At 43.7% G+C, this 27,520-nt stretch overlaps 1 protein-coding gene across 1 annotated transcript; it reads left to right on the forward strand.

The window, feature by feature from the left end:
* Nucleotides 1-12,489: 12,489 nt before the first annotated feature.
* Nucleotides 12,490-27,378, forward strand: LOC309580260 (myosin heavy chain, skeletal muscle, adult-like; the record flags this gene model as incomplete). Its single annotated transcript, XM_082294102.1, has 38 exons — nt 12,490-12,693; nt 12,782-12,925; nt 13,017-13,173; nt 13,755-13,782; nt 13,881-13,995; nt 14,081-14,173; nt 15,274-15,337; nt 15,430-15,528; nt 15,622-15,725; nt 15,806-15,944; nt 16,193-16,311; nt 16,399-16,548; nt 17,503-17,673; nt 18,609-18,915; nt 19,000-19,079; nt 19,548-19,635; nt 19,729-19,846; nt 20,058-20,181; nt 20,261-20,397; nt 20,500-20,755; nt 21,239-21,481; nt 21,588-21,764; nt 21,850-21,995; nt 22,083-22,173; nt 22,262-22,651; nt 22,768-22,894; nt 23,131-23,249; nt 23,527-23,723; nt 24,142-24,325; nt 24,412-24,577; nt 24,751-24,875; nt 25,065-25,373; nt 25,525-25,728; nt 25,978-26,103; nt 26,198-26,368; nt 26,456-26,560; nt 26,701-26,796; nt 27,203-27,378. The coding sequence occupies 38 exons, from the start codon at nt 12,490-12,492 to the stop codon at nt 27,356-27,358; spliced, it is 5,829 nt and encodes a 1,942-aa protein (XP_082150228.1). The 3' UTR covers nt 27,359-27,378.
* Between the last annotated feature and the right edge of the window lie 142 nt (nt 27,379-27,520).

Raw genomic sequence — 27,520 nt, forward strand, 5'->3', positions numbered from 1 at the left:
ATCTGTAGCCTCAAAAGAATCTGGATGTCTCTGAGTCCTTATGGAGGAACTTACGCAAGGATTGATGTGCTGCCTTTGAACAAGGCAAGTGAAGGCCAGAAACTCTAGAGTGTTGCTTGTTACTGAGCAAATTTAAAGATCATACAGCCTTGTTAATAACTTCATGAATAAGGTGTTAACAATCAGTTCTAAAGAAAAACAAATAATATATCATTTGGATAAGAGGATATTGCAGTGACTTACTTCCTCTGTGAGACAGAATAGCCAATATTAATACAATATACTCTGGCTGTTAATGAAATTGAACTTAATGAACAGCTTAGTAGAAGTCAAACAAGAGGACAAGCCCCAAGCAGTGTAACATGTAGAGCCACCAGAACAAGCTGGGAAGAGCTGCAGTACTGTATAGTGCTTTCCAGTACTGGAATATATGAGCTTTTGTGCTAAGGAATAATTAAGGGTTATGTACAAATACAAAAAGCTAAAGGAGCTGGTTTTCATCATGCAAGATAAGTCTTCAAGTGGGAATAATACTGAGAACATTACAACTTGAAAGAAACCATAAAATCCAACACTTTACAGAGCTAAAAATCCATAGGTAATAATAACAAACTCTGTCCTACCTCTCTGACTCTTGCAGCACTGGAGAAGTGGAATGTAGATACCAATTGTATTTGGGCTGGACAGAGAAGAAACATCTACACAAGGTGTACAAGTCTGAATTCTTAAACAGATGGCAGGCTGTTTCTTGCAAGGCAAGAAGTAGTTTTTAACATAGGGAGCCACCTTCGTGGCAGTACTGGACCCAGGCACATTGCATAGCTGCCAAGGGCAGATTCCACATGCAGACAGCGTTTTTCATTTTACCATTGTAAAGGAGACTTGGCTCTATCATGCTACAGGAACATTTGTGGGTCCCTCAAGGTTCCAGGCTAGGTCTACACACCTTTATTTATGGGGAGTGCTTTAAGGAGATGTGAAACTGCTGGGGAAGGGAACTGGAGTTTTTGGAAAGGAGATAGTAAGAAGAGAGCAGGAAGGAAGCCTTTTGCACTGACCACAGCAGGCAGTGTGTTTGCAGCAACAGCATTCAGGATTGGGAGGTCCTCCTCTTCCCAAACACACTGAGGTTTACCTCCATGGAATCCTCCCATGTTATAACTAAATATGGAAGTAGTTTGCTGGGCAGCAGCTAAATGCATTTAAAGAAAAGATGACGCCCCATATTGACTCCTATTTCATTGTAAGTGATGCTCCTCAGAGACATCATCTCTATGTGAGGATCTGTGAAAATTTCATCAGTGCCAGTGATATCAGGGTAAGAAAGAAGGGAAATGACTCCTCTCCTTTTCCCTTCCCACAATATGCTCCCAAGAGATAGGTGGGGTTCTTTCTTTCTAGACAAATTCTTACCTGACACACCTTGAAAGGTAGCAAGAGAATTTTGTTTGTTCTAAACCACATATTTCTTTAAACAAACAAATCAACAAACAATCCCAAAAACTTAATTCATAAGTTAGTGTATTGCAGCTGTGGCTTAGTAGAAACACAGAGAAGTATTTCCAGCTCCAACTGTACCTTTTTAAACCTGATGATGGACTAGTAATTATCACAACTTTGGGGACCATATTTCAATGCCAAAAATCCTTCTTCCCTTTGGACAATATTGCAATCACTCTCCAAAATGAACAAGCTTGTCTGACTGGGGAAGAATTGTGATGCACTTGAAGCACATGAAGCTGTTGGGGCTCCTCTCCCACCTGTAAGAAATCATGGCCTGAGCATTTGTTCCTAAACCCATGCTCAACTGATGAAAGGTAACATTGCAGGTTCCTTAAAAGACATCACCTTGGGCCAGAATTCAAACTGCACAGGTGGGAAAGGGAGAGCAATCACAGCCATTGCACTGTGCTGACCTGGCCTTGCCACCAGCCATCCTGGAAAGCATGGCTGGAGGCTTTTTGGAATCAGAGCAGAATATGAAAGGGACAAGTAAGGAAAACCAATTTCTCCTGACTTTTGATTTGCTGCCTTAGCTGGAGGACAGGAGTCATTTTGCATTGGCACACTATTTCTGGAGTCAGACTGCTTGTGATCTGAAATGTGCTGATGCAAATGCCCATAACTGGCCTAAGGGAACATCTCTAAGAGAAGGTTTAAAATAGATGCAGCTGATGAGCTCCACTAGAGCTGCTGCCCCATGTGGACTATGGAGTTCTCTGACCTTCAACAGCTTGGGCATGGAAGACTGTGTCTCCTAAGCACAAAAGCATCAGCACTTTGAGAGGCACTAAGACATGGAGAAAGTACTTCTGACCTGAAGACACAAGTTCCTCACAGAGGCTTCTTGCCAACAATTCAGCTTTCCAGTTCTCCAAGTACTCATTGTCTCTGCCCTCAGCCCACAGCTACGTTGCCTCGACCAGAAGGCACTTCCTTCCCCAGTGGCAGAGCAGAAGGGGGCAAGGGAGTGAAAGAGAGAAAGGAAGAGAGAGGCAAAGGAGGTAGAGGCAGGTGGAGCAGGAGAGGCAGAGGGAGAGGGAGAGAGAGAGGAACAGCAGAGGACATGTGGGTTGAGTAGATACTAAGAGAAAGAAATGGAGAAAGACAGTGAAACACAGAAAACACCAGAGAGAGGAAGGGAAAAAAAGAGACTGAGAAAGATTAGAAAGAAAGAAAAATGGAGAAAGAAATACTGAGATGGGGAGCAAGAATATTCATGAAGAGGAGGGGAGAAAGAGACAGAAGCCAGAGGCGGAAGGAAGGAATTCGGAAGGAAGGAATTCGGAAGGAAGGAAGGAATTCGGAAGGAAGGAATTCGGAAGGAAGGAAGGAAGGAAGGAAGGAAGGAAGGAAGGAAGGAAGGAAGGAAGGAAGGAAGGAAGGAAGGAAGGAAGGAAGGAAGGAAGGAAGGAAGGAAGGAAGGAAGGAAGAAAAAGAGAAGGGAAGAGAGCAAACAGTTTAACATCATTTGGCTGTTGGTACATGATCCTGGTCTTAACTCTGCTGCTTTTGATCATCTGAGAGAGTGTTTGGAAGTTACATCAGCCCTCTCCAAGTACCAAGGTCATGGTGCGAGTAGTTGCTGTTCCCAGTGGCAGAATAGCGGCTGCATTGGGCAGAGGTGTGGTAAGAACGAAAGGATGCAGGAAACTCACTTGGGAGGGACTGTGGCATCTGTACCTCCTCTCTGGAGGATAATCTCTGCTAGGTAATCTCACTTAGACTCCCTTTCCCATGAAAGTCTGAGCTAGATGATCTATTGAGGTCCCTTCCAACCTGGGTTGTTCTGCAATTCTATGATTTTTTGAGATTTTTTATTTAAGGTTGTAGCAAAAGTGATGCAATGTCTGTCTAATTTCCCTTCATAGCCTCAAAAGATTCTGGCTTGAAAATGAAGCTGACATACTTCCATACCAAGGTGTTTGAGTTTCTATTATATGTGAGCCATACCTCATCATCCTTACTTTTCTGCTCTCAGGACAAGCTGTTCTTTTTTTCCTTCTAATACTGAACTTTGAACACCAATTTCTGTCATTTCTACTTCACTTTCCAACATCTCAGACATTTCCAGACACTAACCTTCTTCCCATTGGCTTCTCAGTTTTTCCACCCTACTCTTCTATATAACTGAAGCTCCAGAAGATGGTGAAAAAAGTATCCTCTTTATCACCCTCATATTATTTAGAACACTGCTCAGATGTCATCCTCTCATGTTGGCTGTACTGGTAGAAGGAGAATGATTAGGAGAACTCTGATGCACTTTCAAGAACTGTTTATCCTGACATTCCAGGTCACAGTTTTTACCTTCCTCTGCTCAGTGAAATGACACCTTCCCCTTAACTGCAGATAATCTGTCACTGCAGCTTTTCAGGAAGCCACTTGGAATCCACACTGAAAAAGGATGACATCACCTTTACAGAAACGTAACTCACAACAGTCCATATCGGGAAAAGAAACTACTTTGATTTCCATTAACTGAAGCAAGATCACAAGCATAGCAACCACTAAGAATAGAGGGACAGAACTTGAAGAGAGAAAAGCCACCAATTCATACGAATTAACAAATAAAAAAACCCAGCCTCTGCCCTGAAAAAAACCCACCCAAATAACTGTCCCCCCAAATCTCACCAGCAGCATTATCCTGGAGCTTATGCTCTACTTCCATGGATTTTAGCTCTCATCTTTCTGCCTGTGCAGTGTACATCCTGAACTGCTTTTCATCCCAGAGGATGCATTCAAGGCTGTCATTACTTATGAAAATTAGCAACTTTCTTCGAGGTCAGTTCATGCTTCTCACTATTTTTTTTTTTTGTTCCCTGCACCAGCATGGATTAGGGATACCTAATAGATCTCCAAACCATGTTTCTTTGCTGGGCCATCATGTCAGCCACAGTATGGCACACAAACAGCCTACAAGAAATACACTTTACTTTTGTCTGATCTGATTCTTACTGGTTTTTATATACAAAGTATGTCCTTACCATTGCAATGGTCCAGTACTCAGCTACGTCTTAGCAGAAGGGTAGGGATGAGAAGTTTTGCTCTTGCAGATCAGAGCATCAGAATTTCTTTTCAGCATGTGCTAACATTCCTGGGAGCTCTCGTTTTACACAGAGGCAGCAGAAATGCTGCTGCAGCAGAGTGTGAATATTCCCTGCCAGACAGTTAATCAGGGTCCACAGGGTGCACTGATGCCTCCAGCATGCCCTGTTCATATGACAGCATGGCTGACAACAGCACCAGCAAGCTGCAGGTCCCATGGGGAAGGTTTTTGAATAAATTATCTGGTGTATCAGGTAATTTGAGATAGTATAAAACTGAAATGAAAGCAGTGGTAGGTTTGTCTGTGTTATCTGTGAGCTTTTGGAAAGCTCAGGAAAAAAAGGAGAAACCATCTCCGCAGTGAATTCCTGGAAGAAAAGTCCACCAAGTGCCATGAGGCTCCTGCAGCTCCTCCTCACAAAGCAGGGACTGTGGGGAAAATGGGGGGGGAACTTTCTTCATCTTCCTTCAGGACACCTTCACACTAAACACCATAATCCCTCCACCACACAAGACATCAGCCTCTAACTTATACACACATGCATGGTCCTCCCTCTGGCACAACAAAGCATCTGCTTACCATCAAAACAGAGCATTACTGTTCACTGATCCCTGACAACTTTTAAGATTAATCACATTCTCCTTTGTGGAGTTTTCTTGGGACTGGGAATTATATTTAGGAAGTCAAAGGCTCAGGCACATGTAGTGAAAGCCCTCTATCAAAAATGTAAGTAAATTTCCATGGTAACCAAGGCAGGTCCTTTCATCTGCCTGCCTGTATTCAAATTTCTCTGCCTGCCTGCAGTCAAAAAAGCTGAAGTTTACCTATATCCCCTGTTCTATCTGAACACTATTCTGGTTGAAATTAATAACAGACTGACTAAATGATCCAAAATGGCAAGGAATTCTCAGTGAGTCTAGAGAAGATTCTCCCCCCAGTCATGCCAGCCCTGAATGCCTCTGTGAATCCTGGGATTCTAGTGTTCCACCCACTGAAAGCTCGTTCTGGAGTGCCTGCCATGCAGTGCTCATGTGGCCATTACAGAGACCAGACCAGAGTTCAACATTCGGTGGGAGCAGATGACAAGCTGGGGAGAACTTCTGTTCTACTGGGACCATACCTGCTCAGTTCCCCTTCAGGAGGGATTTCCAGACCTGGAAATACACCATGCACACACCATGTGTGGACTAGAGTAAGGACTGGGAATGACAAAGTCTGGGGAAGGAATGACTGTCCAGAGGGCTGTGACCTTCAGCAAGACCTGCAACAGAGTCCACACTACAAGGAAAAGTGGATGAAAGGCAGTTTGTCAAAGGCAAGCCAAGACAGACTAACCTGTCACCTTCTTCAGATAGGACTGTCCAGGCAAAGGAGCTGTGGCATTCCTGATGTAGCTGGATCAGAACAGCCAGGATCTGGAACAAACCCAGCAGAAAAACTGCTGTTAAGGTGGAAAACAGTCAGGCACTGAGCACTGGGAGATAGGGAAAGGAGTGCTTCCCACCAGACAGCCTGTCTGCCAGCTGATGCCCTTCAGCTAGCAGGGCTGCAGGGACCTTTGCTGCTCAAAATATTCTGGCAGTGTCTGAGACAAGTGATGACAAACATATTTAGCAAGTTCCGCTGGCTGACCTGGCTGGGAAGGCACCAACCTCCCTATTTCTTTTCTGTATTAGCCACACGTGTTATTTGGTCAGTGCTGACAGGGAGGAAGCTTGAGGGAAAGCAAATAGATCAAAATAAAAGGGAAAGGAACCACCAGAATGGTGGCTTGTGATCAAAGTGTCCAGCCCAGTATGACACTGGATATAACCCTATGTCTACATCTCAGTCAAATCTCTCTGTTCTTTACCATGCTGAAAGTGTAGAACTGTGCTTTTCATTTTTTCTTATTCTTTGTTTAACCAGGTCACAAAACTATGGAATACATTAGGTTTTGCACCAAAGTGATGTGCATGTCCCTCTGGTGTACACCTATGTGATGCTAGGAAATGGACAAATTCATAGTATAAAAATTAGGTTTAGAAGTAAAATACGAAGACATTGCCACTGACTCAGAAAATCTCTAAGCAACGCATTAGAGAGGCTGTGGGAGCATTCTCAGCAAGATCACTCCATGCATGTTGTGTTTACATATTCTAACTGGGAACCCCCTCTTGGCAAGTGTCAGAGACAAGATCCTGAACTAGGAAGATCTTGAGACAGATAGTCTTATGTTCATTTATTAAAGCATTTATTAAAGAAACTCCCATGTCCAACCATCCAGGAGCCACTCTAACAGTTACTGTCCCACCACCTGAGCTGGGACCAAGGCCCCTTCACAGCTGCACCCGCACCCTCTCACAGTCACACCAGGTTTTCTCACCAGCACCACCCCGGGTTTCCCAACACTGAGTCTCAGATGTCCAGATCCTTAAAATAATGTAATCATGGTGCAGTAACTAGGCTTGAGCTAGTGCCTCCGAGGAGGGACCCCAAACAAAGGAGACCTTTTATCCCCTCACAGTCTAAGGGTGGAAAAATCTGGAGTCATCACCTCCTGCCATGTCTCTGAGTGTCCCTCATCTGGCTGGGCCACAGGTCCTCCAGCCCTTGGTTGTGCAAAGGGTCTGCAGTTCACAGCCTCTTGCCTTGGGCTCGAGCTCCTGCTCCTCCAGAGCTCAACCCGCAGCTCCACTCTAGCTGCACCCCAAGAAACACACACCAAGTGTATCCCCAACACATCCCTATAATATGGACAACCATGAGGACTCAAAAGTGCCAGGGGGAGTTTCACAAGATCAGAGACAAGCATTCTTGAGACATTTCCACAATTCAGTAGGACATCTCACTTTTCTCCAACACCTCCCTTCCAGGACTCAATAAAAATGAAGAGCAGCGGGAAGAACAGGAACAAGATCTCCTTTTTCCACTCAGTATACTGTCACAGTTATTTTGGAAATACCTAAGTTTATCCAATGGAGAGTGTGCTGGTTTTGGTTAAGGTTGAGTTAATTTTCTTCAGAGTGGCTGGTATGAGGCTATGTTTTGGGTTTGTGCTGAACCCAGGGTTGACAATATAGAGTTGCTGTGCAGGGCTCACACAGGGCCAAGGCCTCTTCTGCTTTTTGTCCAAGGCTTTCCCAAAGTCAAGGTTACCAATGTCCACTCTCATCTACCAAGCCAGTCACTTCATCATAGAAGGTGATGAGGCTGATCAAGCATGACTTTCCCTTGGTGAAGCCATGATGAATACCCATGATGATTTCTTGTCCTCCAGGTGCTGGGAAATGTTTTCTAGGATCAGTTGCTCCAACACCTTCCCAATGATTGAGGTGAGGCTGACTCGTGTGTGGTTCTCTGAACCCTCTTTCTTGCCCTCCTTGAAGGCAGGAGAGTGTCATTTGCTTTCCTGCAGCCTTCAGGCACTTCTGCTAATCACCATGATAGGCTAAAAATTATCAAGAGTGACCTCATAGTGACACCAGCCAAACCCCTCAGAACTTGTGAGTGTATCCCTTCAAGGCCTATGGACTTTTGTGTGTCCAGTTTGCTGAAGTACTCCTTGACCTGTTCCTCTACCATCAAGGCTATGTCTGCCTTGTTCCAGACTTTCTTCCTGCTCTCAGTGCCCTACGTTTCCTGAAGGTCTTACTACCACTATTAAGTATCTCAGACCTTTCCATGTCATGTGCTGCCAGGGCTCCAACCCAATTCAGCATTGCCCCCACATTTTCCTTCTCCTTGAGCATGGAGAAAGCCCGAGGGAGACCTCATTGCAGACTTCTAGTACTTAAAGGGAGCTTATAGAAAAGAGGGAGAGTGACTTTTTTACACAGCCAGATAATGATTGGGCAAGGGAGAACAGTTTTTAACTAAAATACAGTTTTAGATTAGATATTAGGAAGAAATTCTTTACTCAGAGTGTGGTGAGGCACTGACACAAGTTGCCCACAGAAGTTGAACGCTCCATACATGAAAGTGTTCAAGCCCAGGTTAGACAGGGCCCTGAGCAATCTCATCTAATGGGGTGGAATCCCTTCCCATGGCAGGGGGGTTGGAACAAGACGACCTTTAAGGTTCCTTCCAACCCAAATCATTCTATGACTCCAAGATTCAATCCCATTTAGGCTTTTACTTCTCTAACCTCATCCCTGGTTGCTAAGACAGTGTCTCCTAGGTTCCTCCCCAATTACTTGTCCTTGCTTCCACTCTCTGTATGCTGCCTTTTTGTGTCTTGAGTTTTGCTAGAACCTCCTTTATCATCCCTTCAGTCCTCCTAAAATATTTACCTGAATTATTACTTCATCCTGACCATGTGCCTTAATAAAGGCAAACAGTAAAAGTACCTGCCATTTCGTATAGGGTTTCACATGTCTGAGTCTTACATGTTAGAGCTCTGTCAGCTAAGGACTAAATACTTCTGGCCTTGAAAAAAGCATGTCTAGGTATCTCAAGAATGTCCTTGATGACAAAAAAATTATTCTTGGTGAGGAAAAGTAAACTGAGAATAGCTGTGAGAGAAATTTGTGATAGTTACACTGGAAAAATAATATTGATGAGTACAAAGTAATATATGAAGGAAAAGCAACACTGCCTATCAAATACAGTGATGGGCACTGTTCTGCACTCCGTACTGCACTCTGTTGGTGCAGTATTAACACTTCATGGCATCAGATCTTGGGAGAAGGAAGCTTGCACTAGAAATTATGGAGGATGATGTCAAAGCTGATTAGAACTAAATAATGATTTCATACATGAGTTAAGATGGGTTACTGCTACCTGCCATGTTATTTGGAAATGTATTGTTGATTTTTTTCTATTTTGGGAAGAAATAAGGATTGACAAGGAACTAAATATCACCAAAGTAGAGAATTTTTCAATTAATTCATTTGAGCTATAATTATAATTGTCAGAGAACTCTTTGGATGCCTAAAACTAAAACTGGTCTTTAGTTGATTACATCAAAGAACAACAATCTAGACTCTTGAACCCACTCATGGATCCTTCTATAAATCTCTAAACTCAGGACTTCCAGAATATTGGAAGATATACAAATGTATGTTATTTTATATTTATATCCAGAGACAGAATACAACTGAAAGAGCGCTTAGAAAAGTTCAAGGTGGCTGTTCTCCCTGAGATAGTGTGCTATATTTTGTTACAACTGTAAAAAGTGAAACAGAGTAATATATAATCATCTGAGTAAGGTAAGCAATGCAGACAACAGTGAAATCCACGTATCACATCCAAGATCTGTAAGTAGAGAGCTCTGTGAAAGGACAACTGTCATCAGACGTATGATGTCCTCAGAAAAAGTTGAACTATGCATCCAAATGTCACTGTGCTTGCCCAGTGAATGGTTGTCCCTTCCTCCCTTAGCTCAGATTCATGGAGCATCCATGGCCTTACAGTTGTTGGTGGTTACCCTCATTCCTCTGGTCATCATTAGCTGTATTTCCCTCCTTAGGAATCTTCTCATATTATTTATAGGCGATTTATTCACATAGCTAGGAAGAGACCAAAATTTTCTAATTATATCTAGTAACATCACTTTCCAGCTTTCAGTACATTCAGTTTGCCAGACAATGCTTTGCCAAAAACAAGGTTTGCCAAAAATGCTTTGCCCAAAGACAGAGGAGGCATCTGCAGCATGCACTGACCAGAACCTATAAAAGAGACCTTGAATCTGGGCTGTTCTGTCTGCAGAGGAAACTTCATGGTAAGTGCATGTCTGTGTTGGCAGAAAGGGACTGTGTCCCTGCAGTCCCACTTCAGCCCTGCTGTACTGATGTACATACATGTACCTGCAAGGATTTGAAATCTGTACGATAAAGCATGATGGTATTTTCACTTTGCAACCTGCCTGTGGAATTCTATGCAGCAATAACAAGAGATCTGCCATTTCTGCTTTACAGCACCGATCACCTTCCAGCCTGCAAGGCATCTTCTCATAGCATAAGAGGTAAGAGCCTCATTTACTCACATTTAAGGGACAGAAAAAGGTGGGAGATTTCTGTAGAACAGATTTCTTCATGGTGACAAATTACTGTAAAATTCTGTAGGCAATTGCTGTATGCCCATATGTTCCTGGCCGCTGCTCTGCTATGACAAATAAAGCATGCTGATGGCTGGGCAGGCTGCTCACAGCTAGCTAGATTTCCTAAGTGGCTGTGCTCGAAGACACTAGCCACTATGTAATGCCAGGAAATGTTTCTTGGGGATTCCTTATGTTTAATTATGGAACAGTGAGGTAAATGATCTGTTCTGGCATGAAGTCCAGACAGACAGAGCTAGCCGACAGAACAGACTGTTGCAAAATCTCACAGACTTGTAATAAATTATAAGTATTACTGCATATGAAACTGGCCAATAAATGTATATGAAAATACTTTCCAAACGATACCCCAAGGTTATAATTTGCACGTAGGCCTCCTACTAGTAAACTTGGTAAAAATGCAAAAATAGCAATCCAACTAACCAAACAACAAAAAGGGGGAGGTACTGCTTCTATTCCTATGAAAGAGAATTGAGTAAAATGGAGGATCTGCACGCTACTAGGAGTAGCTGCAAATGTTTGTTAACATTTTTGTTATTTAGCTAACTAAAAGTTATGACATGGCATCTTATCAAGCTGCCTGTTTGTCAAACTTCCTAGGAATTCAGATACTTTCTATTATGTGGTATTTCTTTGGAAATCCAGTACTGCATTTAGATATCTGGCTTTGATTTATAAATTCTTGAACTAAGGTTTCTAGCATTGCCTATAGTTATTTCCACAAACAATTAACATAAGAAGAAATAGCTGGTTGTGCAGTATTTTAACCTGATGAATTATGTGTCCTTTATGCCAGTTGCTTACATACTACTTAAATCATTTGGGATGAGAAGCAAACAACTCTAGTGAATGATTCAGAGCATCAGCAAAAGATATTATGCCCTAGAGAGGCTTCAGAACACCTTCTGGACCATTAGCAACCCAAATGATGCATGGAATGCATCCTCAGGAACTGTAGGTGACAATAAACAGACTTACAATTATGCTACAGAGCAAAGTTACCCTGGAGAAGATCCTCAAAAGTCTTCATCCTGAAACTGACAAGAAACTCATAAATTTTAGTAAAGGCAATTTAAAATCCTGCATGTAAGAAAGAACGGCCCCATGCAACAGGATATGTTGTATTTCATTTTGTCTGGAAAACAACTTTGCAGAAAAGGGTCATGCATTCTTGTGCAAGTGTCACAGTGTGCCTTTGGGAGAAGAAAGGTCAACAGCACGTTGTCAGAAACTCGTAACGGCATAGCCAGCAGGTGAAGACAAGTGATTCTTTCCCTGCAGTCAGCTGCCATAACTGGAGCACTATGTTCAGTTTGGTGCTTTCTGGTGACAAGACAGTGGCATTTGGGAATGAATCCAGTGGAGATCTTTCAAGATAAGTAGGAGAAAATTATGTATGAGAAGAGGCTGCAATGGTGAGGTTTATCTACACTGGGGATGAAATTAAAAAATGGTTATCTTATTGTTATCTTCAACAAAAAGGAGGTGAGTATATCATAGAAAGAGTCAAACTCTTCTCAGATGGGCAGAGTGAAAGGCTGAGGGATAAAAACCACAGGTTTCAGCCACAGGAATTTTGGTTAGGTAATAAACAGGGGGAAAACTCACCATCAGGGTCATCAGACATTAAACTGGGATGCAAAGGGACTGAGAAACATCCATTCTTGACCATAATAAAAACTTCACTGGAAGAATCTGTGGGAACCTGCATCCAACATTTGCCCTGGTTGCACAGGAAGGTGAACCAAAGAATTACTCAAGATTCTTCCCAAATCACACATTCTATTACACAGTTAAGGTCTATCAATAAACTGTGTGACAACAGAAAATATTGACTTATTTGGGTAACATATCTGCTCTTCAACAGTATTCTCTGCTCTGGCAAGCATCACCATAGAGCGTAGCCATGTCGTCAGACGCCGAGATGGCCATCTTTGGGGAGGCGGCTCCTTACCTCCGAAAGTCAGAGAAGGAGAGAATTGAAGCCCAGAACAAACCTTTTGATGCCAAGTCATCTGTCTTTGTGGTACATGCAAAGGAATCCTTTGTGAAAGGGACAGTCACAAGCAGGGAATCGGGCAAAGTCACTGTCAAAACTGAAGCAGGCGAGGTGAGTCAAAAACAAGACTGAAGGACAACATTTGATCTCCACTCTGAGTTTTTCAATGACATATGTGGATCTTTTGTTTTCTTGGCAGACCCTGACCGTGAAGGAAGATCAAATCTTCTCCATGAACCCTCCCAAGTACGATAAAATCGAGGACATGGCCATGATGACCCACCTCCACGAACCCGCTGTGCTGTACAACCTCAAAGAGCGTTACGCAGCCTGGATGATCTACGTAAGTGGCAGCAGCAGCTTCCTTTGGGCAGCGGCAGGAAGTGCTGGGCCAGGCTCAGGGGAAGCCAACGTGCTGTGTCCCTTCCTTGCAGACCTACTCGGGTCTCTTCTGCGTCACCGTCAACCCCTACAAGTGGCTGCCGGTGTACAACCCGGAGGTGGTGTTGGCCTACCGAGGCAAGAAGCGCCAGGAGGCCCCTCCACACATCTTCTCCATCTCTGACAATGCCTATCAGTTCATGCTGACTGGTGAGTGGCTCAGTCTGTCTCAGAGGCATTGGACCATTACATTCTCTGAAGGGATGCTCTGTCTCAGCAATGTGATGAGACTTTTTCAAAGCTTTCTCGGTTCTGACACACACATCTATTGTGGTTTTACTACCTTCATAGCATTGTTTCTACTGTTTTAAATGAAAGACATCTCTGCACTCAGTGATTTATTTTGACATTTGTTTGTTTCTTTCTTTTAAATGCATGCTATTTAAGTAATGTTGTCAGGGTGATCCCTTCAGAAAGACATTTTAAAAGTGTTCACAGAGTTTTCCTGATAAATATGGTGATATTTTCTTAGCACATCGTTAGGGTTTTATTTCAGCCATAGCATTAATTACTGCTAACTTAAACAGGATTTTTTCACGTTAATAGTTCTAAAAAGGAAGTATAGTTACCACAGAGAGTTAGTGTGTCAGGAAGAATGATAAGCCAAATGGACTGGCTGTAACAAGGTATATAAATATATCTGTAATGTTATAACGTACATTTACTGAATTCATTTTCAGTCTTCTTGCATTTTTATTTACAATGTCTATTTGTTTCTGCCTCGTTCACAGATCGGGAGAACCAGTCCATCCTGATCACGTACGTACAGCCCCTGCACGGGTCCCTGCGGGGCTGCCCGGTGCCAGGGGACCTCCTGCCTGACCACGCACCCTCTGCTTCTCTCTTGGCTCTGACAGCGGAGAATCCGGTGCCGGGAAGACTGTGAACACAAAGCGTGTCATCCAGTACTTTGCAACAATTGCAGCCAGTGGAGAGAAGAAGAAGGAAGAGAAGACATCAGGCAAAATGCAGGTGAGTTGGGAAGAACGGACTGAACATGTGGCCTGTCATTGCCCTGTCAACTAAACACAGTCACTGAATAATTCTCTCCCTGCAGGGAACGCTTGAGGATCAAATCATCAGCGCCAACCCACTGCTGGAGGCCTTTGGAAACGCCAAGACCGTGAGGAATGACAACTCCTCACGCTTTGTAAGTTTTTGCTTAGAGAAGTTGTCATTTATATGGGAACAAGGATGTCAGAACATGCTGTCACTTCTGAAGTGTCAAAGTCAGATGACTGTATTCATTAAACTAATATTTTCCCCATATTTTTGCCAATTAAAATTTAACTAGACTATCTAATTAAAAGTACATCTTTAGAAGTACAGTACAGCATACAAAGGGGGATAATTAAAATATGTTTTAATATCTATATAATTACATATCTGTAAGTATATATACACATATTCTTAGTGTCTGTCATACAGACTGAAGACACAATTTTGTGGAAATTGATGTGATATAGAAGAAAGGAAAGATGGGGCATAGAGGATAGAAATTGCGGGATGGAAATTTGGCTGGCACTCATCAGACCAGCAAAAATATGATTCTCTGGGTTTTAGGCACAAAACTGTGCAGGTCTATTAATCTGACTGTTCAGACATTGATACAAGTTGTTTAGAAAGGGGTAGGGACATGGGTGCCTTCAGTACATCCTACCAGAAAACAAACTACTCTATGGCATGTTCTTTTGATCATTTTAATGCAAAAAGCCATTCATAAGATCTGTTAGATTAACTGTGCCTGGCTTTGAAAAATCAGAATACCAATCCACAGTCTCAGGCTAAAGCTCCTTGTTTTGGGTGCGTTGCCTCTATCTCTACAACTCAGACAGTAACAGCTGACTTCTGTTTTACACAAGACCAAAAATCCTCATTTCACTTTTACACCACCAAAATCTGCCTTCACAGCATGCTTTCTGATTAGAAAACAGCTTTCACTATATCCATGTGTTTGAATTGCAACATAAGTGACCCAATAAAATGCTTTATTAGTGGTCTTCTCATTCATGTGCATTCATGGTTATCCATTAAATAGTAGTGGATAATACAGCTCAGATTTATCCACTAGTATTGGCAGTATAGAGAACTTCCAGAATTTGTTTTTTGACCTTTTGTGCTTTGTTAAAGAAAAAATAAAAGTGAAAAAACTTCTAAGTTTGAAGACTGTCCTCTGTGGAGCATGTAAGGTCACATGCTTACAGTCATGGTAAAATTTCAAAATGCCTTTTTTTCTTTCCCCTCTAAAAGGGCAAATTCATCAGAATCCACTTTGGGGCCACAGGCAAACTGGCTTCTGCTGACATTGAAACATGTAAGAGACCACCTGACCTGATCCCATTCCTTCCTCCCTTTCCACCTCAGTGTTCTTTCTCAGGCTTGACTCTATCCTACCATCCTTGCCAGATTTGCTGGAGAAGTCCAGAGTCACTTTCCAGCTCAAGGCGGAAAGAAGCTACCACATCTTTTATCAGATCACATCCAACAAGAAGCCAGAGCTAATTGGTACGAAGTATTATGAATTGTTTGATAAAATCTGAATGTATTTAACATTTATCTTCATTCTCACACCCAGATATGCCCTATTCCTCTTTACAGACATGCTTCTCATCACCACCAACCCATATGACTACCAATTTGTGAGCCAAGGAGAGATCACAGTTCCCAGCATTAACGACCAGGAGGAGCTGTTGGCTACAGATGTAAGGGTGACAGAGCATATTGGTGTGGTGAAACTTCCTGGTAATGGTCCAGAGGTTTATTTGGCTGGTTCTGTTGCCAGAGTGCCATTGACATCCTGGGCTTCACTCCAGATGAGAAAACAGCCATCTACAAGCTGACAGGGGCTGTCATGCACTACGGGAACCTAAAATTCAAGCAAAAGCAGCGTGAAGAGCAGGCAGAGCCTGACGGCACCGAAGGTATTAAAACTGTATAGAACTCCTAATAACAGAAACAGGTATATAGCTGGCAGCTGGCAATCATGTATTTGCTTCTATTTACTTTCACAAAAACATAAATCTCAGCCTCCAGACTATTCATGCTTCTGAATTTCCCTTCAAGATGTCAAAAAATTTCAGTGCTGAGACCAACAGCCACATTTTAGAGGATTTCCACTTTCAATTATCACTTCTCCTCTGTCACTTTCTCCCTCTCTCTTTGTGTTCAGTTGCCGACAAGGCTGCCTACCTGATGGGTCTGAACTCAGCAGACCTGCTCAAGGCCCTCTGCTACCCCCGAGTCAAGGTGGGGAATGAATACGTGACCAAGGGCCAGACTGTGCAGCAGGTAACAACTTGACTGGGAAGCTCTGTCTTGATTTATGCTCTTCCTCTGCGTACTACTTTCCTTCTGCTCCACTCTTCTTTGGTTTAGGTATACAATGCAGTGGGTGCCCTGGCAAAGGCAGTCTATGAGAAGATGTTCCTGTGGATGGTTGTTCGCATCAATGAACAGCTGGATACGAAGCAGCCCAGGCAGTACTTCATTGGTGTCCTGGACATTGCTGGCTTTGAGATCTTTGATGTAAGGAGCACAGAAATCATAGTCAAATCTTGTCAAGGCAATGAGGTGTCAAGAGAAAATGGAGATTTATGGTGTTTTTTTGTTGTTTTTTTTTAACATGACACGCACTTGTAATTTCAAATTAGTAATGTATTTTTTGAAAAATATTTATTTATTATTTTCTGGAAATATTTTCCTTCCTTGTATATGTCAGTGCTTTTTCGTCAGGCCAATCCATGAGCTTCAATGGATCTTTATATAATATCTTTATATGATGCACAAGGAAGAAGCATCTGCCTTTTACATAATTAGCACAAATGTTGTGTTTTTTCAATAATTTGAACTTAATATTAAAAAAAATCCACAGCCAAATAGCACGTAAATACCCAAGGTACAATATTACCCAGTGTAGGAAGAGAAAGGTAGACTTAAGTCTACACAAAAGTTAATCAAGGCTTTGGAAAAGGAGACCAATATATATATATATAATTTTCTTCTTAAGAGACAAAGGGTGATTCCAACAGGAAGAGTACATTGGCTGATCTAATTCAGACTGGGAAGTTCTATAGATATTTACAGAGGGTATCTGAGTCCAATCCAGGGCTAACAAACACTGAGAATGTTTAATGTTTTTATAAGAGCAGTAGAAAAATTTACATAAATTAAGAGAAAGAAGTGATCTAATGAGCCTTGATAAGACTAACAAAAAAATAGGAAATTTGATTTAAAAATAAATCATATATTTAAACATCATTAAAGTAGCAAAAGGTAAAAAAAAGCCAAAAAAAATCCCCCATAATCAAATAAAAACCCTCTAAAAATAGTTAATTGAATGTTTTAACATTAAAAACATAGTTGTCTTAATTGGGCATCCCTGCGTAGGATTCTGAGATGGGATTCTGAGTGTGAAGGAGAAAGCTATACAGGCAGTTCTTCATCTTGAAAATGAGTAAATCTTGTCTTTGCACTGAGCAGTTCAACAGCCTGGAGCAGCTGTGCATCAACTTCACCAATGAGAAACTGCAACAGTTCTTCAACCACCACATGTTCGTGCTGGAGCAGGAGGAGTACAAGAAGGAGGGAATTGAATGGACATTCATTGACTTTGGCATGGACCTGGCTGCCTGCATTGAGCTCATTGAAAAGGTATGTTGATTATATTTAAGATTTTATTATCAGTTTCATGACAGAATTTAAGAATTTTTCTTTAGGCTTACTTTTTCTTGCACTAATGTTTCACAAACCTACCTGTTATTATCTGTTTATGTTCCTGGCTATTCAAAAATTACCATCTCAGTATTGTATGTATTATGAAAGTAAGTTCTGAGAACCTTTGTGATTAGGCTACAAATGAAGTGCTTTTAGGTTATCCATTAACTACACTGGTATGCATTTTTTAAAAATAAACTGCAATTTTTCTTTTGGCAATAAAAGCACTGATGTAATCACACCTAATTGCGTGAAAAGGATTCTCTGGAGGTGAGTTTTTTAGTCCACCAAGATGAAAGATCTCTTTTCAGAAATCCAGACACAATTTCAATATTAGTATTTCAATATTAATGCTGGGATTTCTGAAACATAATTTCTAATAAAAATAATAGGTGCATAAAGACAAAAAGTACTGGATGAACTGCGATCAACAAGAACACTATGGGAAGACACTATTTTGTGTATAGGAATGGAAAGACAGAGATATATCTTCAAAAAATAAGATTTCAGGAAGTAGCTGAAAGACCTGTTGATCTGTTGCACTAAGGTCAATTTTAGTAAGACGTCTTCAACTGTACAAATTACTTTGTGAAAACAATAATGTAAAAAACAGATCACCTTTCAACTCCTCAGTTTCAAAATCATTTAGAAAATTTTGTGTGATTAATGTGACAATATTAGTCATTAAATGCATTAGTGTCAGAGACAAATTTGTATTTTGTCTAGAAGTGCAAATGCAAAAGTTAACAATGATTTAATCCATTTTTGCTCCAAAAATTCAACCAATTTTTCAGTTTCCTGTACCTTACTGCAGTCCCCTTCTGATAGCAGATCTGTATTTTATCACTGCTATTTTTTGCTGCTTCTCCCAGCCCATGGGCATCTTCTCCATCCTGGAAGAGGAGTGCATGTTCCCCAAGGCAACTGACACCTCTTTCAAGAACAAGCTCTATGACCAGCACCTGGGCAAGTCCAACAACTTCCAGAAGCCCAAGCCTGGAAAAGGCAAGGCTGAGGCCCACTTCTCCCTGGTGCACTATGCTGGCACAGTGGACTACAACATCACTGGCTGGCTGGAGAAGAACAAGGACCCTCTGAATGAAACTGTCATTGGGCTGTACCAGAAATCATCTGTGAAGACCCTGGCTTTACTCTTTGCCTCTGCTGGAGGAGAGGCAGGTCAGTTCTCTGAAATGTCATCTCTTTGATGCACAGTGATTGGTCCCCAAAGTAACACATGTTTCATTATCTTTACTTCATCAGAGGCTGGTGGTGGTGGTGGTGGCAAGAAGGGAGGCAAGAAGAAGGGTTCTTCTTTCCAGACCGTCTCAGCTCTTTTCCGGGTATGTAAACACCTAATCTTTTCATATATGCAGAGAATTATTCTGCATTTTTAGCTGGCTCAGACACAGAAAAAAAGCAAAAAAACGCCAACCAACCAACCAACCAACCAATCAAAAAATATTCTAAATACAAATAACTTCTATTTAGACCACCATTGAAAACAAAAATCTTATGGAATGAAAAATAGCACTGCAAGAACCTAAACTTACAATTAATATAAACATAACTTTTCTCATTAAAAGTGCCCACTTTGTATCCTTCATTGGGTTGATGGTAAGTTTTTTCTTATCCTACAAGGTGATGTTTAATGTTTAGAATCCCAGGGGATTGAGCAATTGATAGAGGTATTCTCAGATGACAATTTTCAGCTATCTCCATTGATGGGTCTTTCATGTTAAATTGAAAGAATGCAAAGGGTTATTTTTTCCAAGTTTCTTATAAACACGCACTATGTCATGATCCCACAGGAGAATCTCAACAAGCTGATGACCAATCTGCGGAGCACTCACCCCCATTTTGTGCGCTGTATCATCCCCAATGAGACTAAAACACCTGGTAAGATGCTCAAGCAGAAAGATCCTTGCTCTGATACATCCATTCCCCTCTGCACTGCAACCTGTGCCATTCATTTGTGCTCTGCATTGCCAGGTGCCATGGAGCACGAGCTGGTGCTGCATCAGCTGCGCTGTAACGGCGTGCTGGAAGGGATCAGGATTTGCAGGAAAGGGTTCCCCAGCAGAGTCCTCTATGCAGACTTCAAACAGAGGTGAGAGCTATCAAATGAAGACGTAAGTCAGGTGTCCTCACCAACTGCTGTCCATCACACAACTGAGCTTTGCCAGGGTCTTTGAGTACGGAGGAATGAAATACCAACTTCCTCTGCCTGATTCTGCTGCAAACGTTGCTCTTGGTTTCAGTAAACAGAATAATCTCATGACTTGACATTGTCTTCATTCCTATTTCCTTTAATTCCACAGATACAAGGTGCTTAATGCCAGCGCCATCCCCGAGGGACAGTTCATCGATAGCAAGAAGGCTTCTGAGAAGCTCCTTGGCTCAATCGATGTGGACCACACCCAGTACAAATTTGGGCACACCAAGGTACAAACTTCTCCATTCACTGAGTCCCTGGGCTTTGCTCTACCTGACAATGATGTGCTGCAACATTCCCTCTCTCAAGGTGTTCTTCAAAGCTGGGCTAATAGGGCTCCTGGAGGAGATGAGGGATGAGAAGCTGGCACAGCTCATCACCCGCACCCAGGCCATGTGCAGGGGCTTCCTGATGAGGGTGGAGTACCGGAGAATGGTGGAGCGGAGGTACAAATTCCTCTTCTTCAGTTGAAGTCACTCTGCTCATGGGAAAGTGTTGACAACTTGTCAGATTGTGAATATTCATTGTATGTTTTAATTATGCCTCAGGGAATCCATCTTCTGCATCCAGTACAACATCCGTGCATTCATGAATGTCAAACACTGGCCATGGATGAAGCTGTTCTTCAAGATCAAGCCCTTGCTGAAGAGTGCAGAGTCTGAGAAGGAAATGGCCAACATGAAGGAGGAGTTTGAGAAAACCAAGGAAGAGCTTGCAAAGTCTGAGGCAAAGCGGAAGGAGCTGGAGGAGAAAATGGCATCTCTAATGAAGGAGAAAAATGACCTGCAGCTCCAAGTGCAGGCTGTGAGTATCACCATTTATTTCCCACTCAGAAAAAGCACATATACATACAGGCAGAAGGTCAGACAGACCTTCTATGAACAGATGTCCATTATATTGGACATGAGCCTGAGAAAGTAGTGTCTTACAGTAGCATGACGAGCTCTCTGACAGCTAATAAAAGAAGCAAGGAACTTCAAGTGGGTGTCAGGGCTCCTGTGTTCTAAGACGGCATCTATAGATAGCCAGGACAGGATTGTACCTGAGCAGCCTACTTCATTTAATATTCTCACAACTACAAATTCTGACAGATATTTTTGAAAGAGTAAAAAACAAAAGAAAGCAAACAAAAAATTTGAGACCTATTCAAAACTGAGAACTTGCAGATTTATTTCCCAGGCAGAAAACCTGACAGCATTGTAAAGTTATTTGAGTGGATAGACCAATAGATAAAGAAGACAAACTTTAAAACAGTATTAAGAAACAGAATCTTTGTCTCCCCACCAGGAAGCAGATGCCTTGGCTGATGCTGAGGAAAGGTGTGACCAGCTCATCAAAACCAAAATCCAGCTGGAAGCCAAAGTCAAGGAGGTGACTGAAAGGGCTGAGGATGAAGAGGAAATTAATGCTGAGCTGACAGCCAAGAAGAGGAAACTGGAGGATGAATGTTCAGAGCTGAAGAAAGATATTGATGACCTTGAGCTAACACTGGCCAAGGTGGAGAAGGAAAAACACGCCACCGAAAACAAGGTATGAGGCAGAACCTGTCACTCGCACTCCAGAAAAGAGCCCAGTGCTATTACAGGACTTCTATATCTACTTCCTTTATTTACACTTCCTTCCTTTCTTCTCAAAGGTGAAAAACCTGACTGAGGAGATGGCAGCCCTGGACGAGACCATCGCCAAGCTGACAAAAGAGAAGAAAGCCCTCCAAGAGGCCCATCAGCAAACACTGGATGACCTGCAGGCAGAAGAAGACAAAGTCAATACACTGACCAAGGCCAAGACCAAGCTGGAGCAGCAAGTGGACGATGTAAGCACACAGATGTAGAGCAGGAACAGCACAGGTATGGAGTCTGACCTGGCTGGGAGAGCACTGATGGTCTTGTTGTGTTTAGCTGGAAGGGTCCCTGGAGCAAGAGAAGAAGCTGCGCATGGACCTGGAGAGAGCTAAGAGGAAACTGGAAGGAGACCTGAAGCTGGCCCAGGACAGCATCATGGATTTGGAGAATGATAAGCAGCAGCTGGAGGAGAAACTGAAGAAGTAAGTGTGGCTGTGGGACACCTGAGTGCTGGGCTGGAGCACTTGTGTTTTTTCTTTGAGCTCTAACACGGTTCACTTTGCCCAAAGGAAAGACTTTGAAATCAGCCAGATCCAGAGCAAAACTGAGGATGAACAAGCCCTGGGCATGCAATTTCAGAAGAAGATCAAGGAGCTGCAGGCAAGTCTCTGTTCCTTCCCCTCCCTTGCTCAGGCTCAGCTCAGGCAGGAGGAGGGCACGGGTGTGAAGGGTCCCTGCTGTTCTCCAGGCCCGTATTGAGGAGCTGGAGGAGGAGATTGAGGCAGAGCGAACCTCTCGCGCTAAAGCAGAGAAGCATCGGGCTGACCTGTCGAGGGAGCTGGAGGAGATCAGCGAGCGCCTGGAAGAAGCAGGAGGGGCGACAGCAGCTCAGATCGATATGAACAAGAAGCGCGAGGCAGAATTCCAGAAGATGCGCCGTGACCTGGAAGAGGCCACGCTGCAGCACGAAGCCACGGCTGCCGCCCTGCGCAAGAAGCACGCGGACAGCACCGCTGAGCTGGGGGAGCAGATCGACAACCTGCAACGCGTGAAGCAGAAGCTGGAGAAGGAGAAGAGTGAGCTGAAGATGGAGATTGATGACTTGGCCAGCAACATGGAGTCTGTCTCCAAAGCCAAGGTACACAAATTTCTTATAGGCTCATTGACCCAGAGGAATACAACACAACTTCTTGCACCTGGCCTCCTCTAGAGAGTGAACGGTTCACTCATCACTTTCCATATGCTGAAACACAGGCAAATCTGGAGAAGATGTGCCGCACACTGGAAGATCAGCTGAGTGAGATTAAGACCAAGGAAGAAGAGCATCAGCGCATGATCAATGACCTTAATGCTCAAAGAGCTCGTCTGCAGACAGAGTCAGGTGAGACACACACATCTACCTGTGCAGATCAAAAATGTCTCAGAGTTAATGCAAAAATCATTCTTCTGGGTACATGGTCTGTCCAACACACTTTGTGTCACATCTACTGTGAAGTCCTTGAAATGGGTTCATAAATTTCAGCATGGACTGTGAACTATCTGGTTTTACATCTCCAAATGTTTGCAGTATCACCATCAATGGCATTAAAACTGTTGTGTATCTGCAAATTTTCTCAGGTGAATATTCACGCCAGGTGGAGGAGAAGGATGCTTTGATTTCTCAGCTGTCAAGGGGCAAACAGGCTTTCACCCAACAGATTGAGGAACTCAAGAGGCATCTGGAGGAAGAGATAAAGGTGATTCCTCCTATCAGAGGTGCTTCAGACACTTATGTGACTACTGAACCACCATGATGAGACAGGGAAAAAAAATCACTCCTGAAATTCCGTGCAAGTCTTACCATGCTAACTTTGACCTAGAGTTTATCCACCATTCCTTTTGCCAGTCCCACTTTTTCCTCATTGAATGTATGGTTGTCTATTTGCATAGAAGCATAATCCAGTGTCCAATTAATATTCCGTCAGATTTCCTGCAATATCTCTTTTCCATGACCCAATACTCTTGTTGCTGCAGGCCAAGAACGCCCTGGCCCACGCCCTGCAGTCCGCTCGCCACGACTGTGACTTGCTCCGGGAACAATATGAGGAGGAGCAGGAGGCCAAGGGGGAGCTGCAGCGCGCCCTGTCCAAGGCCAACAGCGAAGTGGCCCAGTGGAGAACCAAATACGAGACGGACGCGATTCAGCGCACGGAGGAGCTCGAGGAGGCCAAGTACGTGGGGGAAGTGGAGAAGGCTGGCAGACATTATGACCAGAAATTCTTGGAGACCACTGTAACATTGTCAGGAGGAAGTCAGTGTTCTGGTTGGGGGTGGGGTGAAATGAGAATAGCAAATAAATTCTGTAATGCATGTGGTGTGGGAAAAAAATCACAGGCAAGCATGTAGAAGACAGGGAATGGCAGAGAAAAAAAATATAGTATGTAGAAAAAAGGAAGAGGAATGCAAGAGGATCACAGACTCTGAAATGGCTTACCATGCTCTTGAGAAAAACACCACAGAATTGAATTGCTTTCTGACTGTGAGCTGCACTTACAACTGAACTTGTAAAACATCCTGTTGTGAAAAGCCCATCAACCACATGCCACAACTTCCCCTTTTCTTTTAAAACATGAGATATGTTTAACACAGGAAGAAGCTGGCACAGCGCCTGCAGGATGCAGAGGAACATGTTGAGGCTGTCAATGCCAAATGTGCCTCCCTGGAAAAGACAAAGCAGAGGCTGCAGAATGAAGTGGAGGACCTGATGATTGATGTGGAGAGATCCAATGCTGCCTGTGCTGCTCTGGATAAGAAGCAGAGGAACTTTGACAAGGTCTTTTGGCCTCCAGCACCAGGACTCCTGGCCAGAGCATTCCCCCATGACTGCCACATCCCTACTCACACCCCGTTTCTCTTCAGATCCTGGCAGAATGGAAGCAGAAGTATGAGGAAACGCAGGCTGAGCTGGAGGCCTCGCAGAAGGAGTCGCGCTCTCTGAGCACGGAGCTGTTCAAGATGAAGAATGCCTATGAGGAGTCCTTGGACCACCTGGAAACAATGAAGCGTGAGAACAAGAACCTGCAGCGTAAGTCCCTGGCCCTCTGCTCCTCACTGGGCTTTCTCACAAGCTTGTCTATCTGCCACACTTAACGGGTCTGGGCCTGCAGGGATAAGAACGTGCCTGGCACCTTCATGCACCAGAGCCTTTTGCCATTCAGCTCTGTGTCTGACCATGCCGCTTTTCACCCTTCCTTGCAGAGGAGATTTCCGACCTCACGGAGCAGATTGCTGAGCAAGGAAAGGCAATTCATGAGCTGGAGAAAGTCAAGAAGCAGATTGAGCAGGAGAAATCTGAAATCCAGGCTGCTCTGGAAGAGGCTGAGGTATGTGGCCATAATCAGTGGTGTCTGCAGTAAATAAATGAGGAAATAGGCCTCAAAAGGCCCTGTGTGTTCCCCAGTGTTCAGGCTGGGGAGTGCAGACAGCTGAGATCTCTGGAAATATTTTGTCATTCCCTAGACTGCAAGGAGAGGGTTTATCAATGTTATCAATGTTTGTGTCCACTTGCCCAGGCCTCCCTGGAACATGAGGAGGGGAAGATCCTGCGCCTGCAGCTTGAGCTCAACCAAGTGAAGTCTGAGATCGACAGGAAGATAGCAGAGAAAGATGAGGAGATTGACCAGATGAAGAGAAACCACCTCCGAATTGTGGACTCCATGCAGAGCACGCTGGATGCTGAGATCAGGAGCAGGAATGAAGCCCTGAGGCTGAAGAAGAAGATGGAGGGAGACCTGAATGAAATGGAGATCCAGCTCAGCCATGCCAACCGCATGGCTGCAGAGGCACAGAAGAACCTGAGAAACACCCAGGCAGTGCTCAAGGTATGGCAATACATACCAGGTGCTCACTGGTTTCTGACACAGCTACAAATATTCCTCTTCAACAGTTCTATCTTTTCTATATTAATATGAAAATGGAAAATAAGAAAATAGGAAAAATATGCCTCCCAATTTGTCTTATCTCTCTTTCCAGGACACTCAGATCCATCTGGATGATGCTCTCAGGACACAGGAGGACCTGAAGGAGCAGGTGGCCATGGTGGAGCGCAGGGCAAACCTGCTGCAGGCTGAAGTTGAGGAGCTGCGGGCAGCCCTGGAGCAGACGGAGCGGTCGAGGAAATTGGCTGAGCAGGAGCTTCTGGATGCCACTGAACGTGTGCAGCTCCTCCACACTCAGGTAGGTTCTAGAACTGAAGACATATAACACCTACAGTATTTAGAGAATTGAAATTACCAGTAGGTCTCTTTTCCATTTTTAATTGTAACATAACAATTAGTCTTCAGCAGTCTACCATTGCCATTTATCAGTTATTTGTATTCTTCATATAAAACTGTAACAAAACCATAAATAAAAATAGGTAATTTGATTTTTCTAAATGTGGTATGAAGCAACTGGAGAAAAAAATACGCTTTTTTCCTTCAACAGAACACCAGCTTGATCAACACCAAGAAGAAGCTGGAAACAGACATTGCCCAAATCCAGGGTGAAATGGAGGATACCATCCAGGAAGCCCGCAATGCTGAGGAGAAGGCCAAGAAGGCCATCACAGATGTGAGTTGGACATTCCTGGCATTGCTGATGGTGAATGTCCTGTCCCCCAAATATCTGCAGCCCCAAAATGGCTTTGCCCCTTTGCTCTGATCAGGCGGCCATGATGGCAGAAGAGCTGAAGAAGGAGCAGGACACCAGTGCCCACCTGGAGAGGATGAAGAAGAACCTGGACCAGACGGTGAAGGACCTGCAGCACCGTCTGGATGAGGCCGAGCAGCTGGCACTGAAGGGAGGGAAGAAGCAGATCCAGAAGCTGGAGGCCAGGGTGTGTAGGGCTGGGCTTGTGGGTGAGTGAGGCTGTCCTTGGAGAGACATTGCCAGGGAAGCTGCAGGGATGGGCTTGTCCTTGCAGGTGCGGGAGCTGGAAGGGGAGGTTGATGCTGAGCAGAAGCGCAGCGCTGAAGCCGTGAAGGGTGTGCGCAAGTACGAGCGGAGGGTGAAGGAACTGACCTACCAGGTAAGGCAGGAGGTGTCCTTTGGCTAATACACCCTCACTCCAACAAACAAAAGACGTTCTCATGGACTCCAAGGACAAATGCTATATTGTGGTGTGCAGAAAGCAATATTTCACTCTTTTTTGTTTGCCAACCACTTTAGTCTGAGGAAGACAGGAAGAATATTCTCAGGCTGCAGGATCTGGTGGACAAGTTGCAAATGAAAGTGAAATCCTACAAGAGGCAAGCTGAGGAAGCTGTAAGTATTTCTCTGGGAAATAAAAGCATCTCTTTCTGTGGGTGTCACACAGGTGTCCAGGAGAGGAGTATCAGAAATTTGGAAATGTCAAAAATCACCAGTTGAGGAGGGGGACTTTGTCATCCAGATATACTCCCTCGGTACTTGAGCAGCAAACAAGTGGGAGAATAAGTACAGAAATGACAAATCCAAGGGGTGAGAAATTGCTCCTCATGTGTGACACAGTCCTGGTGAAGCTTGTCCCAGTAGGGTCCTGAAAAGGGGAGGATGAGGAGCTCTGTGTGAGACTGATGTGTGAGCAGTGGTGGGAGGGGGATGGAGATTTGCAGCCCCATAAGGCTGAGGTGCAGCAGGAGCAAAACCTCTGCCCTGGGCTCCTCACCCCTGACTCCCTCTCCCCACACAGGAGGACCTGTCCAATGTCAACCTGTCCAAGTTCCGCAAGATCCAGCACGAGCTGGAGGAAGCCGAGGAGCGGGCTGACATTGCAGAGTCACAGGTCAACAAGCTCCGAGTGAAGAGCCGGGAGTTCCACAGCAAGAAGATAGGAGAGGAAGAGTGAGGATGTCATTAGGCAGCAAAGTGACCTGAGGGCAGCACAAAATGTGAACCCTCTGTCACTTCCTTCTGCAAAAGTCTTTATAAATTTGTCAACACTAAAGACCGTAGATGCCTTTGCATACAAAGCAGTAGTTACATTTTAGTTCTGCAGTTATTGAAGTGT

The sequence above is a fragment of the Coloeus monedula genome, assembly GCF_965178545.1.
Source record: "Coloeus monedula genome assembly, chromosome: 19".
Lineage (NCBI taxonomy): Eukaryota > Metazoa > Chordata > Aves > Passeriformes > Corvidae > Coloeus > Coloeus monedula.